The following is a 22165-nucleotide window of genomic DNA, read 5'->3' as shown; positions in this document are numbered from 1 at the left end:
TTATATATCGTGTGTGCATGTGTGTATGGGGCTGGGCGGTGGTGCATGGGTAATAACCAGAAGAGCTTCTCTCCTCCCACCATGTGTCCTTAAACTCAGGTTTTCAGGTGAGTGAGTACCTCTACCTACTAAGTCCTCTTGCTGGTCCCAATTTTTGTTTTCCGATGAAGCTAGATGGAATTGCTCCTGTTTCAAACTAGAGACCCAAGGACACCATCACTGCAAACTCAGACCTCCCTTGAGCCTTACCGAGCCTGGCTCTGAACTTTCCACTCAGCCATTCGGCTGCGGGGACCTGCCTTATGACTTTGAGCTAGCAGTGCTGCCCCGGGTGACGCTCTGGCCTGCATCTGAGGAGAAGGCTCAGGAAAAGGAACCTGAGGCAGAGGACAGAGGACAGGCCCATAAGGATAGGCCTGACCACACATCTCCTCCTCAGCAGCCTTGGTCGTGCCCTCGGAAGGTCCTGAAGGTACCTGGGCCAGGCACCATTCTTTCCTCGCTCAGTCACCCCCTCATATGGTCCTGAATCTGTGAGCTTGGGAACTTTCTGGAAGTGTGTTGTAAACTCAAGGAGTCCCCAGCATGAGAGATCACACAGGCTGCTGCCTAACACAGCCTACAAATAGCACCAGCTGTACTTTTCTCTCCCCACATCCTGCTGGAAGTGGTTCCCTTAGGTCTGTACTCAGCACAGACAAAGGTCATCCAGGTCACCAGTGACCTCCAGGCCCAGACACCAGCGGTCATATCTTATCTTCATAGAGTTGCCCAGCATGTCCTGCTGCAGCTATCTACCCCTCCCATGGATACTGCACTGGGTGTTTTTTGTGTGTCAACTTAACACAAGCTAGAGTCATCAGAGGAAGGAGCCTCAGTTGAGGAAATGCCTCCTTGAGATCCAGCTGTAAGGCATTTTTCTCATTTAGTGGTCAATGGGGGAGGGCCCAACCCATGGTGGGTGGTGCCATCCCTGGGCTGTTGGTCCTGAGTTCTGTAAGATGGGCTAAGCAAGCCAGTAAGCAGCTCCCCTCCATGACTTCAGCATCTGTCTCCGGAGATCCTGCCCTGTTTGAGTTCCTGTCCTGACTTCCTTCAGTGATGCAGAAGTGTAAACCCTTTCCTCCCCAACTTGTTCTTTTGGTCATGGTGTTCTGTCACAGCAATAGAAACTCTAAGACAGATACCCTTCTGGGGAGCTTCTCTGGATCTGCTAAAGCCTCCGTACCTCTTCCTGCGGGAGGACAACAGGGACCAGGGTTCATAGCGCAAGCTTCTTGGCCTTGAGGACTTTAAATGACATAAGTTTACCTTGGCCAGGGATTCCCCTGGAAGAGTGCACAGCTCTCCACAGGAGCACCACACTCGACCAATGGTGAGCTACATTCTTCCTCCATACTCTCTCCACTCAGCTATACACCCTTCTAGTTGCTCATAGCAGAAACTTCAGCGAGGGCCAGCAGGGTGGCTCAGGCAGACAAAGGTTCCTGCGGCCACAGGACAACGAGTTCAACCCATGGGTCCTACGTGATTGGAGAGCTGACTCCTGCACACGGTTCTCTGACTTCCTTGTGCTCACTGTGCCATGCACAGATGCATACACGCGCACACACACACACATCTTTGTTTTTTAACCACCACCTCGGGAAAGAACCAGATGTGGTGGCTAAAGTTTATAATCCTAGCACTTGAGATGCTGAGGCCTGAGAACTGCAGAAAATTCAAGGCCAGCCGTACAGTGAGAACCAGGCTGGTCAATACTACAAAAGAAAATCCTCTCTCAGAAAACACACCCTCTCCCCAAGTTTTAAAGCGAAAAGAAAATCCACCTCAGTGACTCTTGCTCTCACACCCACAGGCACACCCTCTCAGCCCTCCTCACTTCAAAACACAACTAGACTGTTGTGGTTTAGACCTTAACGGTCCCCTAAAGACTCATGGCTGATGATCTGAGTGCAATCCCCAGGATCCACGTGGTGGAGAGGGAACTGATTCCTGACCGCTTGTCATCTGACTTTTATACACACAATTAATGACATGTAATTACAAACATTTAAAAAGTTAAATAGTAATAAACGGTGCCTATGTGGGTTTTTTGTTTAGTTTTGCTTGTTTTCGAGGATGAGAACTGGAGAGTCTCAGATGGATCTGTGACTCAAAAGGAGTTAAAATAAGCACTAAAGTAGACACCGCAACTTAACGGGCCTTGTTGGGTTTCTTCCCACGATGAACAAACCGTTCCTGGCTCTTCCCTAAGATGAGAAAGTGCTGTCCATCCACCAGTGAATGACCAGCCTCTCCTCACTGCAGCATTCCCAGCACAGAGCCAAGGACTTGCCTTGAGGGGTTCCTCTGAGCGGCTTTCAGTAGGGAACTGTTATCCTCATGGTCTGGGAGCCAGAACACTAGGGAGGGTGAACACATTTAGGGCCACACACTCATGTGTGGTCACACACTTAAGGCCATCCATAGACCATCTAAAGGACCTTCTGGAAGGCGGTGTGTGCAACTGCAGTGTGTGTGGCAATAAGGTGAGCCAGAAGCTGTGGTCCATCCTTCTTTCATCACCTAGTGCCACTGAGAAATCAGCCAAGCCGGTCCAACATCCACCCCTTTCCACCCTCCCACCGCCATTTACAAATAAACGTATGCACAAAAGCATCCATTGCTCGTCTCAAATGCAAAGGGCACTGGGTAAGACTCCAATTCGTGATGATGGCTTACCTTCACCTATCATGGAGACCCCCACGGACATGCCCATGAACTTGCTTTTGGTCCATACGTGAGTGTTGACACACAGTCTCTTCTCCTTGCACTCACAGTAGAAGCAGGAGACTGGTGGATGATGGGACACCTGCTCAGCCACAAACCTGAGTTTATAGCTTTTACTAGGGTCATCAGCCATCGGATGCTCATGACAACCGATAGGAGAATGGGAAGAAGTCCGCTTTGCTTTGACTCTGTCCTTAGGGACCTCCCAGGAGCAGTGGAAGGTCTCGCCGATAATGGGGTTGTAGGGCTTCTTGGCTAGGGTGCCTTTGCGGCCCTCATGGAAGGCTGTAAGATAATACTCCACAAAGCTAATGACTCTCTCCTCTGGCGTCGCCCCGGCAGTGATGGCCAGCAGCAAGTCGGGGTGTGCCATGAAGTCTGCGTACATCTCCAGCAAGGACCGCTTTTCCAGAATGAACGTGGGGAGCACCACCTGCATGGAGGAAACACAAGAGCAACAGGGCTTGTGGGTGCCTGGTCTGAGGAGGGGCTGCAGCCACTGCAGGATGAGCCCCAGAGACCCAAGCCGGGAGTGAATCCTTGACGGGTGCCTCAATGACAATTCAAAGGGGTTAGGAGTGACGGTGGTCAGCCCAGCTCCGTGCACAGGACTGCTCTGGGGTCAGCCCGGCTCTGTGCACAGGACTGTTCTGGGGTCAGCCCGGCTCTGTGCACAGGACTGCTCTGGGGTCAGCCCGGCTCCAGGACTGTTCAGGGGTCAGCCCGGCTCCATGCACAGGACTGTTCTGGGGTCAGCCCGGCTCTGTGCACAGGACTGTTCTGGGGTCAGCCCGGCTCCATGCACAGGACTGTTCTGGGGTCAGCCCAGCTCCATGCACAGGACTGCTCTGGGGTCAGCCCGGCTCCGTGCACAGGACTGTCCTGGGGTCAGCCCAGCTCTGTGCACAGGACTGCTCTGGGGTCAGCCCGGCTCTGTGCACAGGACTGTTCTGGGGTCAGCTCAGCTCCATGCACAGGACTGTTCTGGGGTCAGCCCGGCTCCGTGCACAGGACTGTTCTGGGGTCAGCCCGGCTCCGTGTACAGGACTGCTCTGGGGTCAGCCCGGCTCTTCTTATCCCTCCTCCCCACATCAGCTACAGGACATCAGAAAGGGCCACCGTGTCCTGTTGGTCCGGGAGGCCAGGCAGACAGGGTCTCACCACCAAGAGTGTCTAAGTGGGCACAATATTAGAAGGGTATGTGTACCCAACACAGTTTGGGCAGGGGACCCCAAGATGGGGAGCATTTGCTAGCAAGTGCCACAGAGCTACCCTGTGGAAGAGGACTATCCTAATTCCATCTGTGGAACTGCTCCACAGGGCAGGACCTTGGGAAACCAGGATATGACACAAGGAAGAAAGAGGGGCTTAACTCAAGGCATCATCTGGGTCTGTTAGCATCCTGTGACTGAAGGAGAGACATGAGTAGGACCGACAAAGGAAATGTGGATGGTCACTCTAGGCCTGCACAACCCCAGATTCCTACAGCCTGCTAGCCAGGTCACCTAAAGCAAACAGAGGTCTCCTGAGTCTGGTACCTCCCATTGCCCTAGGGTCCCTGCAAAGTAACTCCCTATCAGGCATCTGGACCGTCCATCAGGCATCTTGGCCGCCCATCAGGCATCGGGACTCGCCCATCAGACGTCAGGGCCTGCCCATCAGATATCGGGACCCGCCCATCAGGCATCGGGACCCGCCCATCAGGCGTCAGGGCCCGCCCATCAGGCATCAGTTACAAAGCAGTGCTTTCTCTACCCTTGACTACCTCAAGGCAGGAGAGAGAGCAGGTAAAATTGTGCAGACATGGGAGGAAAGGAGCCCCTCACCACAGAGTCTGGTTGAAGCCTCTTGGAGGGTGGGAATTAAGACTCCGGAGCACAGTCCCCACAGGCGAGGCCGCTGAGCCGGCTGTCAGCACAGAGGCAGGAAGCCAGGCCAAAGGCCCCAACAGGCCAAGCATACTCACTCCTCTCCCAAATATTTCTGGGAATCTCACAAACACGATTATTAACTTTATCTATAGTGAAGCCATCATGATTTCCTGCATTCCCGAGATCTCCACTTGAACTTGGTAATCCTGCCAAGTTTGCCTCAACCCTCTCGCACCCACCCCCACACTCATTAAATCCCTTGCAACCCTTTGAAAATAACTTCAAAAAAATAAAAATCACCGAAGTTGAGCCGGTTAGACGGCTCAGCCGGTTAAGGTATTTGCTGCCGAGCTTGTTGACCTGAGTTCAGTCCCTGGGACCCACATGGTAGGAGGCGAAAGCCAACTCCCAAAAGTTGTTCCTCGATTTTATGCATGAACGGCACACATGCTTCCCCGATCAGCAAAATAAATAAGCATAGCAATTTTTTAATCGAAAAGTCCTGTCTATGTGACTATCACAAAGGAAATGACGTGACCCTTCTTTGAAAAGCCCACACCCTCGATCTTGATCATGTTTTACTCTCTCCCCAAGAGCATCTCTTTCCTTTAGCCCTGGCGCTTAAAATCTATATTAAAATCTCTTTTAATAAACTTCAAATCTACTCTGTGGTGGCTCATCCTGAAATTCCTTTCTGTGAGGAAGTCAGAAATCCGGCTTCATCTGACTTGAGGTCCCCTAAGAGAATAAAGGACCTCTCCTTAGGTTGCTACAGACAACAGCTTGGAGTCATTCCTCATCCCCACCCTACCACTGACCTCTGTCTCTGTCTGTCTGTCTGTCTCTGCCAGCCTTGTTCTGTTCCTTTCCACATGGATTCATGGGGTTTCAAAGCCGGCAGGCCATCGGGTTATACAATAACTGATCTTGAATATCACCCAAGCTTACAGATCTGTAACTGTGACTCCATGCCAGGCTCCCCTTTAAAAAGCATTGTTTTTGGTGTTCTGTTTAATTATGTGTGTGCACATGTGCACACATGAGTGTAGGTACCTGGGGAAGCCAGCAGAGGGTGTCTCAGACCCCTAGTGGGCATTTTAAGCCGGGTAGAGCCACTCAGGTGCTGGAAACTGAACTCTGGATGAGCTGTCCACCCAGCCCAGCAGGCTGACTTTCTACAAGCTCACTGCAAGTGCTTTGGATACAAAAGAAAAGATGTCCAGAAGAGAGAAAGCAGGCAGATGTGTCTTCAAAGCATAGTGGTTTCAGAGGAAATCAGAGAAAGCCAACCCCACTGGGAGGCACGGTTTAGCAGACAGCTCTTAATATTATTTATCTGTCATTAAACGGCATGTAAAAAGCAGCAGCAAGATATAAAATCAAGCACAGAACACAATCCAAGTAAATCCATTCAAAGCCTCAGAATGTTAACTTGTCTCTAGACGATAAAAAGCTGATTTGCATTTTTGTAACTTTCTGCTTTCCTCAATCAGATGCAGGAAAGAAAATAGTCATCAGATGACACCTGTGTGAATCAAGGCAGATTCCTCATTTTCTTTCAGCCACAATTCAACTAAACTGAGGATCCAGCGGTCCAAGGATCTCCCTGGGCCAGGCGTGCGTACCCTCGACACACACAGCCTTGGGACAGCACCTTTCCCACTAGCTGTCTGTGGACTCAGATGATCTCTGCTGAGCTCTGTGCCACTCTCCTACTGAACGAGCAAGTAAGACCACCAAGCAAATGTCCCCAACACTCCCATCCTTTCTTCTGCCTCCCCTGAGTCACTGGGGGTTCTGGGACGGTTAACCTTCAGTGTCAATTTGAACTGATTAAGAAACGCTCAGGATACACGCCTCTAGGTATGTCTTTGAGGGAGTTTCCAAAGACATTTAACAGAAGAGGGAAGGTCCACCCTGCATGTCAAGTGGCACCACTCCATGGGCTCAGGCCCTAGTCTGAAGAGAATCCACGCTGAGTACCAGCATTCATCTCTCTCAGCTTCCTGACCACCGATGCTATTCGGCCAACTGCTACCATGCCCCCCCACCCGCCCACCCACCGTGACACACTGTATCCCTTTAAACTGTGAGCCCAAACTTCCTACATTCTTTCTTGTCAGGTGTGGCCCACAGCAATGAGGAAAGCTCTTCTCTGAGCCCACCCAACTGGCCATTCAAGTTGTAGGTTTTAGCAGCTGGAACCCTCAAGGAGCCACGCCTTGAAAAGGGAAGCAGCCATGCGTGTCTCACAGAGACTGTCTCTTTCTCAAGGACACAGGCAGCCATGGAAGCGCAGAGTCGGACTGAGGGCTCCAGGTCTAACTTCACTTGAGTACTTTCTGACTCAGCTCCATCCTCTCCCTCCACAGGATGGCTTAGGACTTCTCCACAATGGGCAAGTGATTTCCACATCTACACCTGAGACTCACGCTGCAGTGAGAACCAGCTGTATTTCCTCTCTAAGGATGGCTGGTTTTTGTTTGACATTCAACACTAGGGCCCTTCACACATGCTAGGTGAGTGAGTGCTTCACCACCAGAACACATCCCCAGCCTTTGTTTTCTTTCTTTTTCTCTCTCTTTCTTTCATATTTTAACTTTTTGAGACAGATTTGTTGCTAAGCTGTCCCCTATTAGCCTCAAAACCTTAAACTTGAATCTCCCTGTCTTGGCCTCCCAATTAGCTAAGATAGACATAGCCCATTAGGCCCACATAGTTACATACTTTTTTCAAAAAGGGCAAGATTTTCGAACTCTGGAGACTGGGAATGTAGCTCAGTTAGCAGAGTGCTTGCCTAGAACATTCAACACCCAGAGTTCAAGCCCCATAACCTAGGCATGGTAGTGTACATGATCCCAGTACTGGAAGACTGGGTGTTCAAGGCTATCCTTAGCTACACAGTAAGTTTGGGGATAGCTTGGATTATATGTGATCATGGAGAGGGAGAATTGGGGGAGGGAGACAGGAGAAAAAGACAAGGAGAGGACAGGAGTGCTGGAGAAACACCTCTGCTCTTAGAAGAAACTGGTTGGAAAGATGCATGGAAACCCCCTTGGTGGTGGCTTGCAATGTACTCCAGGATGACTCATCAGACAGCCAACACACACACACACACACACACACACACACACACACACACACACACACACACACACGCATATAAGAATGGGGTCAAGGAAGAGGAAAGAGACAGATGATCATGTGTTGTAGAATAATCTTTTTGTATACTGTGAAGATGTGTCTTTGCCAAAGCACCTTCTGATTGGTTTAATAAAAAGCTAAATAGCCATTAGCTAGGCAGGAGATATAAGTGGGACAGCCAAACACAGAGGACACTGGGAAGAAGAAAGGTGAAGTCACCAGCATGAGGAGTACAGAGTAAAAGGTAACTGAGCCACATAAAAGAGTGTAGATTAAAAGATATGGGTTAAGTTATAAAAACTAGTTAGAAATAAGCCTAAGCTACCAGCTGAGCATTTATAATTAGTAATAAGTCTCCGTGATATTACTGGGAGGCCAGCCTTATGAAAAGGTCTGACTACAATCACCCTAAAGGAAACAGGAGGAGGCAGGAGGGGAGCAAGGTTGCAGAGGAAAGAAGTAGGCATTCACAGTGGGCCAATGAGGGGATGACCAGATGGGAATCCACTACACTGTATTTACAACTTCACTGTAGAGCAGTGGTTCTCACCCTTCCTAATGCTGTGACCCTTTAATACAGTTCCCCATGTTGTGGTGACCCCAACCATAAAATTATTCTCATTGCTACTTCATAACTGTAATTTTACTATTGTTATGAATCATAATGTAAATATCTGTGTTTCCTTAGGTGACCCCTGTGAAAGGGTCGTTCAACCCCCAAGGGAGTCAAGACACACAGGTTGAGAACCACTGCTGTAGCTCAAAGAATGCCCAGATTTAAAGAGGAAAAAGCTTCCTTAAGAATTGGGATGCCACAGAGAAGGTGGCCATTTTCGCACACCCCGTCTCATACTTGCTGTGATCAATGTCTGGTAAGGATCTACATCCTGCACTCTCAAATGTTGCCACCATGGCTTTGGCAGAGCTGGGGGCTGGAATAGCAAAGGCTTGAGATAAAATATCTGTCTCCTCTCTCACCTTTTGCTGGGGTACCACTGGGATTTGAGAAGACCACCACCAGGGCTTAAAGCCTATACCAGAACATTCCAGCCAAGACTCAACCTTTTTACTCCAACAGATCTCTGGCCAGCTCTCATTTCCATCTCTCGAACAGCCTCCTGTGGGGAGGGGGCTCCTCCTCCTTCTCAGGGTGCATTTATAAATAAGTCAGTTGATCAACTGCTTCCTGGGCAGTGGACACCAGAGATATGGAGCCAAGAAGTGCTGAGTACTAATTGGGCTGTCTGCCTCCGACAGAGATTGAGTGATGGCCCCACTGTTTAGACTCATGGCATCCAAGTGGTCTGGCATCAGTGGCTGCAGATTTATTGAGCCATCAATAAGGACTGCCTTTCCTCCCATTAACATAATTAAGACAATGAACTACTTTGGGAGAAGTTAAAAATAAATAAATAAAAGGGGGCCTGAACTAGGGATTCGGAGGACAATTTATTACATCGAGGTTTGCACCAGTCTAGAAGTGAGTAGCTCCTCTTCAGTTTAGGCCCTTAGAAATCTGAAATAAATGATCACACAGACGGGAAGGCAGAGGACAGCAGAAAGAGACAGCAGGGAGCAGCGTGTCGTTCCCCTCCCCCACCGGGGAGCATGCCAGACTCCTGTGAAAGATGCTGCAGATGGGCATTTTCCCCTCCAAGACCCATTAACAACCTCAGGAGCCATCTGCATGATGCTCTATGTTCAGATTGGAGAAAACACCCAGTGCAAGCCCAACAAGCCAAGGGGCCTGGGGCCACCCGCCAATCCTCTGGGATTTCAGGAACCAAGTAACTTTACAAAATAAAGGCTAACTACTTTCCCTCCTCAACCCTTCCCCCTCCTCCTCTCTTATTTTTGTATGTGTATGTTTGTGTGTGCAGATGCACATATGTATATGAGTGATGTGCCCATGCGTGCACTTGGAAGCCAGGCAACAACTTTGGGCATCATTCGTCCAGCACCATCCACCTTGTTTTCTGAGACAGAATCTCTCACTAGATTTCACCAAGTAAGCTAGGCTGCTTGGCTAGCAACCCTGGGATCCACCTCTGCCTCCACAGCACTGGGTATGTATGTGTGTGTGTGTGTGTGTGTGTGTGTGTGTGTGTGTGTGTGTGTGTGTGTGTGTATGTATGTATATGTATGTATGTATATGTATATGTATAAATAAAATTATACACAGACACACAGACACACACATACACACACACACACACACACACACACACACACACACACACACACACACACACTCGTCACCTCCCCAACCACTCTGTTTTTTTACTTACCCAACAGAGTTGGTTGAATTTCCTAAGGAAATTCCTTCACCCATCTTACAGTGTCCAGACTGTTACAAAAGACATTTATCACAATATTTTGTTGGATGGAAAGAGTTTGAAATCAATTTTTGATTCTCCTTCCAGGTAACCAACAGTAAAGGCGATGTTTGCTGTTTCAGGATTAGGTTAGGCCTCTGGAAATGCAGTCGTGAGCTAATAAAGCAATAATGCAAGCCTCACAGCTCCAGACAAGAGCCCTGCACTGAGTCTCCTGGATAGTCAACTGGCCATCAGATAGCTCCCATCAGGCTTCTTTGTCCTTCCATATTTGATCTGAGCAATTTCAATTTCTCAGTCTGTCCCATCATCCGTGACTCCAGCCCTGAGTTTTGCAAGCCATTTTAAAAGTGTGGTTTACAATGAGAACATTTTGCACTGTGACCCAGCACAATAGAATTGACATCAAAGACTCTTACCGTACCCTGATATTTTCTGTCATAGTTCAAGTCTTAGAAATGACTGACTGCCCGAGCCACTAAATTGGTTTTACAACCCACTGGTAGGTTGGGACCCACAATTTGGAAACACTGTGATTTTAGATTGCACTCGAGGACCATGCCACCTACATGCCCTCAACATTAACTCGAGCACCATCTCAGAGTCCTATCCTTGTAATCACCAAGGATAGGCTCTATTTAAAAAGCCAAGCATTTTCTAGTAGATGTATTCAGCAAGAAGGCTGAAATTAGGGGAGGAACTGAGTAGGCCTTACTCACTCAGCAGAGACAGGGATCAGCCATGTGCTGCAAAAGAGAGAGAAATAAGGGATTTGGGGTGCTTAATGTGGGCCTTGTTGAAAGTAGCACAATCATCCAGGGCATCAGACACACTTATACTGAACCCCATAAAAACATTTCAAGGCAACTTTCTGAGCTGGGGAGGTAGTTCAATGGTAGTGTTTGCCTAGCATACACAAAGCCCTAGGTTTGATCCCCATAAACTGCATGAACAGTGTTAATATAAACCTGTAATCCCCACACTCAGGACGTAGAAATGGGAGTATCAGAAACCCAAAGTTAATCTTGGCTATACAGTGAGTCCAAAGCCAGGCTAGGATACACAAGATCCTATTACATGAACAAAACAAAACAACAAAAACAAAAAACAAAATGGGAACCAGATGTGGTGGTGCACACCTATAATCTCAGGCCTTGGAGGTCAAGGTCATCCTCAGCTATGTGGTTAAGTTCAAGGGCAGCCTGTGCTACATGAGATCCAGCCCCAATAAATAAAACCTCACAGTGTTAAAAAAGGAAGCTTATCTGTCTTCTTCGAGCCCCTGTCAAAAAATGGTTATAGATACACAATAGGACAGATTCAGATGGAAAAAACTTCTAAATGGTTCATAATATGTGTAAAAATATATGTAGGCTTGGAAGAGAGAGGAAAAGGAATATAGGCAGCTATATAAAGACAGTTTTATAGATAGTTTTAAAAAATAAAGTCTTTAAAGAGACAGTAAGAATAATATGAAAGTTAAGCCACGTAAGGATGGAAATTACACAAAGAATCTGGATAATGCATATTATTATATTGTTTTGGAGTTTGTTTTTTTAAAGATTTATTTGTTATGTATACAGTGTTCTGCCTCCATGCCAGAAGAGGGAGCCAAATCTTATTACAGATGGTTGAGAACCACCATGTGGTTGCTGGGAATTGAACTCAGGACCTCTGCAAGAACAGCCAGGGCTCTTAACCACTGAGCCATCTCTCTAGCCCTATTTTGGAGATTTTTAAGTACAGAGAGACATTTGATTGTAGGGGCAACCAAGTTAAACCAATATGTATATTTTAAGGTATCTTGACTTCAAAATTTATGTCTAAGGATATGTTGCTTTTGTTTCCACAGAAGACGAGAACCCATAGATTGCTTCTAGGCTAACATGGTTTAATCAATCAAGACCCCCTGAAAGGTCTCTGATGACAGCCATGGTCCAGATGATTCAACATCCAAAACAGCTTAAAAGCAACTGATGAAATAATCCAGCCTCACAGACTACTACAGCCAAGATTTAACTATAATTCTTAATTTTCTCAGGATCCCCATAAGATTAACACTGCCCTCAATCAGCAGGAAGTAGCCTAGAGGACTATGCCCACATTCCCCCTCCCCCCAAAAAAATGGATTATGGATGTTTGTCTTTGTTTAGGGGTTGGTTACAAATTGTTATTGGTCATAGTCAATCTCTTTCTAAAAGAAGAAAGGGAGATATGATATAGAAATGTAGGATATAGATATGATAGGATAAAAGGGTAGATTATTGAATCTACTTTTTTTTTTTTTTTTTTTTTTTTTGGTTTTTCGAGATAGGGTTTCTCTGTGTAGCTTTGCGCCTTTCCTGGAACTCACTTGGTAGTCCAGGCTGGCCTCAAACTCACAGAGATCCACCTGGCTCTGCCTCCCGAGTGCTGGGATTAAAGGCGTGCGCCACCACCGCCCGGCTGAATCTACTTTTAAAAAGCAACAACTCATTTGAAATATTTTACATTGCTATAGATTTTAGTATATTTATACAAATTTAAAGTTAATTTTGTTATACTGTATGTATATTTCTACTTTTGTTTAAGGTATTATGTTTATACAATTCATTTAAAATTGTAAAATATAATTTAAAAATACAGATTAATAGTCATCTATGATAATCAAACTTATAGTCATGTTAATTAAGTTTTTTAGGTATACAAAGGTATATTTCAATTAGGCAGGTAATCTTCAAACACTTCAAAGACCTGCAGAATATGGCATTTAAAATGTTTTAAGAACTTAGACTTTTCTGGACAGTGATACACGTCTGCTCCTGGCAGCACCAATTACTTCAAAGAGGATGATGGGCATCAAAGAAACTCATTATGGAGTTTGCTTTCTTTGTAGCAAAATTTAGCTACTGGGCAAAAAAGTGCCCTTGCCTTGACTGCTTGACAGGATGCTGTATAAACTGGACATGCAGGATGCATAGGAAGGTGACCACTGAACTTTGCAAGGTAAGATGGTCCTTCAGGTTCCTGTTTCTCAGAAGAAACTGCCAGATATTCTACAGGACATGGGGAGATGTGACTGATGAACTTTGACAGATGGGCAGAACAGTCCTTAAAATTTCCTGCTTCACTGAAAGCTATGCTATAGACTCTAGGCCTATAGGCTGAAGATGGTTGCCCCAACATTATAGAGGAACTTTACATGACTGTCCAAGCAGCCAGATGTCTCTGTCATTTCTAGATTTATGGAAGTTACTTGCCATGCACTTCCTGTTTACTCAGGTAATATTATATCCTTCTGGGATCTTTGATGGAGTTGAAGACTAGATAGTTATAATTATACTTTTCCTTAGTCATGATAAAAGATAAATTAGATATAAAACTTTAGACTCATAAAATAGGATAAATGACATAATTTAATTTTGCCAAATACAAATAGACTAGATATTGTAACTGTAATTCTTGCTTGATAACTGTTTTGTTATGTATAATTTTACTATGTTAAAGTTAAAACCTTCCTTTTTGATTAGACAGAAAAGGGGAAGTGCTGTGGGATGTCTTTCTACATGCTGTAAATATGTGCGGCTCCTATCGGATAATAAATACAGCTGTTTTGGCCTATGGCAAGAAAGCTTACAGACAGGCAGGAAATTCAAGCTGAGATACAGAGAAAAGAAGGGTGAGTGGGAGAGACGCCAGTCACTGCCGAATGAGCAACAAGATGCCAGCAGACAGATAACGCCACGGCCACATGGCAACATATAGATGAATAGAAATGGGTTAATTTAAGATGAAAGAACTAGCTAGCAAGAAGCTGAAGCCATAGGCCATATGATTTGTAATTAATATAAGCCTCTGAGTGATTATTTTATAAACGTCTGCAGGACCATGGGTGGGAGAGGTTTGTCCAGACTGCTGGGCAAGGCAGGACCAGAGAAACTTTGGCTACAGTCTTTCCCTGTCATCTCTGAGTGATGGGTCACTATGCTCTGTCACCTTCCTCTTCAGAGACTCCTTGGACTTCCAAAGCTTCCTTGTCCACTCTTGGCTCCAGCCCAGTCTCAGTGAACTCACTGCAGGCCATGCTCTCTGAGGAGCTGCTCTGGCCTCCATGGGAACATCCACAGTACCCTGGCTGGTCTTCAGTGCCACCCTACCCCATGTAGGTTGTCCCATCTATCTCTGTTCATTGTTCTTTAGCCAATACCACAGAGCCCAACATCACACTGTGGCATTTTATAAAGATAAGAATGGTGACACAATTGCTTGGTTTCCAGCACTGGGCTAAGCCCTCTGTCTACCACTTCCCATCCTTACGACCCTTCCAGAGAGACACCATGACCAGGGGAACCCACGTAGACCAAATTGTAAAGTCCAGACTCTCTGTCACCTCTTAATGCCCCAGGACTCCAGGCAATGTTCAGTTCACTTGCAGGGCTACCTTCCTGCTGCCTCCAGAATGAGGCTACTGCTGAGGTGAGGTGTCTGCCACTCTACAGGACATGAGTGGTTGGGGCACTGGGCTCCCTATATGCACTCAGGAAGAACTCTGTGTGCCTTCAGGGCCATGACCCTCTCCACCCACCTCTGGGTTTGGAGTCACCAGCAAGGCCACCCACCCCTTACAGACTTGCTGTGAAAGCAAATGGCAGCCTTCAGAAGGCCTCAAGGCTGCGCAGATACAGTGGCCTTGCTCCTGGCTCCATTCCTTCTGCTTTTCTCTCCATGGCTGTGGTGTCACAATGACCTCTGCTGGCTAACCTTCTGTAGGACACTGCCATGAAGCTGTCATTCATGCCTAGTCCCTGGAGAGCAAGCAGTAAACACACAGTAGCTCCAGGGAGCCAAAAGGAGGCTTTCTAGTCTGAAGGAAAAGTCACCCAAAAAATGATCTTCCTGGCTGGATGTGGTGGATGTGCTTTGGATGCCAAGACAGGAGTAGGCTTGAGTCTGGGATTTGAGGCCAGCCTGGATAATAGACATCAAAGTTCTACCTCAAGAAACAAAGAAAGATAGACAGGAGGGAGAGAGGGAAAGAAAAAGAAAGAATAAAGGCCAGAAGTGGTAGCATTCATGTATAATCCCAGCTCTTACAAGGTGGAGGAGGCAGGACGGTCAGGAGTTCAAGGCAGCCTTGGCAAGAACAGAAGTTTGAATCAGTTCAGGCTACATGAAATCCCCCCTCCTCCCTCCCCTCTCTCCTCCCCCCTCTCATATGGGGATATGGTGTGCTGTAAGGTATCTCTGTGTGTGTGGTGAGTACATATATTCATATATGCCTGTGTATGGTATGAGAAGTATCTGTGTGTTTTAATGCATGTGAGATATATGTGTGGTATCTGTGTATGTGTGCGAGGTGCCTATGTATGTTTCTGTGTGTGTGTAGATGGTATGTGAGATGTCTGTGTGTGATATCTGTGTATGTTTGTGTCTTTGTATGTGAGGTGCTTATGTAAGTGTGTTGTGGTATCTGTGCATGTTTGTATGTGAGGGGTGTGTGTGTGTGTGTGTGTGTGTGGTGAGGTATGAGGTTTCTGTGGGTCTTTCCCAGTTATTCCTAAACTATCCACAGTGTAAGCCAGTGCTAGCCCTTCCCTATTCTGGCCTCCCTGTCTAGCCACCGTCAGAGAACAGGTAGGAGAAGGCAAGGCCTGAAGACAGACAGACAGACAGACAGCACCACAGCAGCGTCAGCCCACCTTGGTTAAATCCATGCCCAGTTTCAGCTGTGAGATGAGGTGAAGGATTACGCTGCGCTGATCCTCCAAGGCACCCAGCTCTGTCTCTTCCTTGTCTTCATTGTCGCTTTGTTCATCTTCAGACAAAACCAGTTCAGGGCCTGAGTTTGGCTGAAATAAAACCATTGACAATCATCAGCCCGTCCCTTAGACATCAGGAACACCCTCTGATTGGATGTTTAACCCACAGACTTAACGGTGACACACAAAGCCAGGGCTGTCCCGGGTCATGTCCCCGCAAAGCAATCCTGCCGCAGGCGGAGGCTGAGCCTCTCGAGGGTCAGGTCTTATGCTGCGGTCACTTGCACCTCCCTTATCACATGCCCCATATCTGGACTTAGGCCTCCTGGATGGGAGGACTGTCCCTGGTTTAAAAAATAGACAAACAATAAAAGTGAATGCTTTTTAATAAACCATCAGGCATGTCTACCCTGCAGAAAGCATATATATATTGTGATTACTTTAAGTGTATTTTTGTAATTAAAAAAGTGTGTTGTGTGTGTGTGTGTGTGTGTGTGTGTGTGTGTGTACGTGCACATACCACAGTACCAGTGTGGACATCAGAAGACAATTTGCAGGAGTCAGTTTTTTTCCTTCCTCCATGTAGGATACGGAAATAGAACTCATGTCGTCAGGCTTGGAAGGCAAGCGCCTTTACCCACTGAGCCCTCTCATTGGCCCTTGATTTTTTTTAAATATTTGTATATTACTCAGTTTGGTAACTTAATTGCAGGCCTACAGAGTGAACTTTGTAAGATGACAACATCCTAGCACAGTATCAAAAGGCTGGACAGCTCTAGCAACACACAGTACACATATATGACCCCCAGCCCAATCTTGCTACTACCAAACACAGCATATGAACTTACACACCCTGTATACTTTATGTATAATGTAAATTTTTTAGGGCTTAGCACTAAAAGTTGAGTCCTCCTCAAATTAATTAAAATTGCTTTATTTCTGGAAGTTTTTACTCTGAGATGATTTCCACTCAAATCAAAAAGGATCACTCTATCAAGTTAAAGAAGTGTTACAACTGGCATAAAGAGACAAAAAATGAATAATTAGGAAACATTCTGAAACTTCACAGTAATGTGGGGTTGGGGGGGCGGGGGGGCACAGGCATCTGATCCCATTCTCCTTGATGCTGATTTGCCAATTCAGTATTTCTCACATGACACAGAAAATGGGCAAGATAATAGACACACTGTACAAGGGGAAGTTGATGAGCACAGTATTTTCTAGTATGCAACAATCAAGAACATTGCTGTGTGCCAACCCTGGGTTTCTGCCAACCTGTTTCACCAGCCCACATTTTTGCGGACCCTCCTTAAATACTATAAGCAAACATTCTAGATTTGTATCCAACCATGAACAACAGAGTGTATATGGCAGGCTCATAGAGAGATGTAAGGATTCAGAGGTATTAAACATAAAAAGACACAGATTTTTTTTCACATATCCTTGCAAAAACCAATGATTTATTAATCTTATTAGAAGTGTCTTGCATCTAAATACACTCCTAATACACACAGGGTATCAGTGATTAAAGGACTGTGTCTATCCAGGCAAACACACATGTATGTGCTGGCTGTTCCCCTCCACCCACCCCCAACCCCTCCAGCCTCCCACCTACCCCCAGCCCCCACTCCAGAGAGAACCCTGGTACTCTTCCCACCTGGGCTAGCCATTTTCAAATTTCAATTTAAATATAATCTGCTATTGACAGCCTCCAAAGGATCCTTCACCTCCTCTAATAAAGGGGGAGGCTTCAGGAAAGCCCTTGGGGCCCAAGTCCCATCATGCACCTTTTCTCCAACCTTCTCCTCATGGATGTTACAGAACATCTCTGGCAAGTTGCTTTACTAGAACATTCAGAAGTAATTGAGGATCCCTCACTCATTCCATGCTAGCAAAGAATGCTCAGAGGGGGCAGCAGGAAGAGGGGGGCAGGGAGAGGGGGCGACAGGAAGAGGGGGGCAGGGAGAGGGGGGCAGGGAGAGGGGGCGGCAGGAAGAAGGGGCAGCAGGAAGAGGGGGCAGCAGGAAGAGGGGGCAGCAGGAAGGGGGCAGCAGGAAGGGGGGGCAGGAAGGGGGCAGCAGGAAGAGGGGGGCAGGAAGGAGAGCAGCAGGAGTGGAGATGCTGGGAACTTACAAAGGGAAGTTGGGAAAGGAGGGTGGGAACCTAGGCTGCAGTTGGGGCCCAAGGCTGCGTTCCATTTCCTCCGGCTTGGCCTAGCTGACACCTACTCTCTGTTTGATGTGGTGGCTTCCTACCCAGGCTGTGGACTCTGAACAGTGAAGGCTGACAGAGGTTCACGGTTCACCCCTTTCCATCACCTCCCTCTGGTTTTTCATTCTCTCTCTTTTGGGTTCCAGGCCAGTGTACCATGGGTGCTCTGTTCACCGTGGGCTTGCAATTCCAACTTGACACTGCAGAAGTCACCCAGGACATGCATCTCTCCCAGGGTCAAGGGGACTGACTCTACTACTCCCTCTGCAGGGAACAGGCACTGACTTGTGCATAGTCCCCAGGGCGGCTGGAAGAAGGGGAAGGTACCTGCTGGGTATCTTGCTTTTGGCGGGGGAGAAGGAACTAAAACTGATGGAATTGGGGGTGGGTAAAGATGGTTGTGAAGTTCATGAACCATCTGACACCAGACACTCAGAGAGCAGACTGTGAACAAAACACATCGCAGCTCAGACTGGGAATCACTTATGCCAGACCATCCCCAGCCCTGTGCTCTTCAAACCCAGATTGTCCCAACTTTCAGTAGTAGCCAGAATGTCTTCTGCAAGATCCCCCGTGACCACCCCCTGAACATTATTAATGCAAACACATACATCTCGTCAACTCCACATAGCAGTCCCCTGGTGGCATTGGAAGTTACTCAATCCACTTCCCAGCAATGGGCAGGATAATGGACGAGCCAGAACTCCTGGCGGGGAGAGGAGCATGGTGACATCCTCTCACTGGCAGAGAGGCTTAGCCAACTTGCCCTGATCTCAAACAAGGACCCACCTCTATTCGCTGTCACTTGAAGCTTCTCAGAACTTGCCCTTAATAATAAGACTAGCAGCAACGGGAGGCGGCATGGTAGTAACAGAATGGCCTAAAAACAGATCTATCCACCAGCAAGCACATAACCAGTTTTCAACAAAAGAAAACAGAAGGGTGTGACAGCCCACACCTGTAATTCCAATACCTGGGAGGCTGCGGCAGGAAGATTGCTATAAGTTTAAAACTGTCCTGAGCTACAGAGACTCTGTCTCAAACACACACACACACACACACACACACACACACACACACACACACACACACACACACCCCTACCTACCTATACCCGGTTTCATTCATTAATGTTGATAGTGACTGTCTTAAGGGGCATGTGGGTTCTACCCACGCTCGAACTCAGCCCCGCGTGTGATGAAGGAGACACAGGGGAGCACTGAGCTGGTTAACTGATGATGTGAACATCATCTGTCTGTGTTCATGAAGCACTTGGCCTTCACAGGCATCACTGGGAATGGAGGCTTTGAAGATCCAGGCTATGCACAGAGATCAAAGGCTCAAACCCTTCCTCCTGCAGGGTAAGGCATTGCTGATTCTGCCTTCCTGACATGATTTCAAAGATACTAATAACCAAGCTGAGCTTGGGGCTTAACTAGTAGAGTGCTTACTAGTACACACAAAGCTCCGGGTTTGATCCCAAGCACCACATAAAACAGGTATGGTGGCACATGCCTGTAATGCCAACACTTGGGAGGTGGAGGCAGGAGGATCAGAAGTTCAAGGTCATCCTTAGCTATATAGCAATGCTAAGGCCAGCCTAGGCTACATGAGACATTGTTTTAAGGAGAAACCAAATCAAAGCTACTGACTTTCAACTGTCATATGAGCCAAATATGAATCTCCACAGCCAGGCAGAGGGGCTCATCATACCCTGTCATCCCTCTGTGGTAACACACATCTCTCCTGGTGCCCCTGTACACTAACACCTTTGATTTTCACCAACAAAGCAAAAGCACTAGCTTAAATGTACACTAGCCTGAAGATAAGATGGAATTAAAACATGTTTTAAAGAGAAGTAGGCTTTGGAAAAATGAGATAAAAATAAAAACAAAATTTATTACTCAATATTTCTACCAGACAAGCACCTCAGGGCACATGGTGTCAATGTGGCTTGTGCCTGTTAAAACGTGGGGAAAGACAGGCGAAAATCTGATGGATGATGGGAGGTTAAATGGGCAATCTGGGGTTCAGGGACATTCCCTGGTGGTCTACAGTACCCACAGCAAGACTCCTTGGCCTGGGGCACTGGGGAGGTAGCTCAGTTGGTAAAATACTCGCCTAGCATGTGCAAAGCTCTGGTTTTGATCTCATACTGAGCATGGGGGTGTACAGTGATAATCCCAGCACTCCTGAGCTAGAAGCAGGAGAATCAGAAGTTTAAGGTCAGTCCCGGCTATATGATGAATCTTAGGCCAGCCTGGAATACATGAGACCCTGTACAAAAGGGGAGAGGTGCTAGAGATAGCTCATTGGCACAGTAAACTGGGCACGGCCTTTCATCCACCTGGAACTGCACTCAGAGCAGAAACCAGAGGCTCTAAGGCCTGCTCGCCAGTCTAGCCGAGAGAGAGAGAGAGAGAGAGAGAGAGAGAGAGAGAGAGAGAGAGGAGCTCCAGGCTCAGGCAGAGGCCCTGAGTCAAGGGAATAGGACAGTGCAGAATACGCCTTCCTCTGACACGATGGCTTCCGTAGCCTCTGAATACCTACACACATTCACATACACCATGACACACATAAACATAAACACACACATTCACATACACCATGACACACATAAACATAAACACACACATTCACATACACCATGATATACACATACACACAACACACACATACACACATATATAACACACACATATTCACATACACCATGACACACATAAACATAAACACACACATTTACATACACCATGACACACATAAACATAAACACACACATTCACATACACCATGACACACATAAACATAAACACACACATTCACATACACCATGATATACACATACACACAACACACACATACACACATATATAACACACACATATTCACATACACCATGACACACATAAACATAAACACACACATTTACATACACCATGACACACATAAACATAAACACACACATTCACATACACCATGATATACACATACACACAACACACACATACACACATATATAACACACACATATTCACATACACCATGACACACATAAACATAAACACACACATTCACATACACCATGACACACATAAACATAAACACACACATTCACATACACCATGATATACACATACACACAACACACACATACACACATATATAACACACACATATTCACATACACCATGACACACATAAACATAAACACACACATTTACATACACCATGACACACATAAACATAAACACACACATTCACATACACCATGACACACATAAACATAAACACACACATTCACATACACCATGACACACATAAACATAAACACACACATTCACATACACCATGACACACATAAACATAAACACACACATTCACATACACCATGACACACATAAACATAAACACACACATTCACATACACCATGACACACATAAACATAAACACACACATTCACATACACCATGACACACATAAACATAAACACACACATTCACATACACCATGACACACATAAACATAAACACACACATTCACATACACCATGATATACACATACACACAACACACACATACACACATATATAACACACACATATTCACATACACCATGACACACATAAACATAAACACACACATTTACATACACCATGACACACATAAACATAAACACACACATTCACATACACCATGATATACACATACACACAACACACACATACACACATATATAACACACACATATTCACATACACCATGACACACATAAACATAAACACACACATTTACATACACCATGACACACATAAACATAAACACACACATTCACATACACCATGACACACATAAACATAAACACACACATTCACATACACCATGACACACATAAACATAAACACACACATTCACATACACCATGACACACATAAACATAAACACACACATTCACATACACCATGACACACATAAACATAAACACACACATTCACATACACCATGACACACATAAACATAAACACACACATTCACATACACCATGACACACATAAACATAAACACACACATTTACATACACCATGACACACA

At 46.3% G+C, this 22165-nt stretch overlaps 1 protein-coding gene across 2 annotated transcripts in view; it reads right to left on the bottom strand.

The window, feature by feature from the left end:
- Osbpl10 (oxysterol binding protein like 10) overlaps positions 1-22165 on the bottom strand; it is a 248742-nt gene that overhangs the window by 11395 nt on the left and 215182 nt on the right. For both annotated transcript variants that reach the window (XM_052723469.1, XM_052723478.1), the window contains 2 exons: positions 15802-15951; positions 2725-3205 (listed from right to left, as the gene is read on the bottom strand). In XM_052723469.1, coding sequence (XP_052579429.1) covers positions 2725-3205; positions 15802-15951 — 631 coding nt within the window. The remainder of the gene's footprint in view (positions 1-2724; positions 3206-15801; positions 15952-22165) is intronic.

The sequence above is a fragment of the Peromyscus californicus genome, unplaced genomic scaffold (genome assembly GCF_007827085.1).
Source record: "Peromyscus californicus insignis strain IS unplaced genomic scaffold, ASM782708v3 Scaffold_11__1_contigs__length_118956290, whole genome shotgun sequence".
Classification (NCBI taxonomy): domain Eukaryota; kingdom Metazoa; phylum Chordata; class Mammalia; order Rodentia; family Cricetidae; genus Peromyscus; species Peromyscus californicus.
The sequence above is the reverse complement of the archived record's forward strand: the minus strand, read 5'-3'. Positions and strand labels throughout refer to the sequence as shown.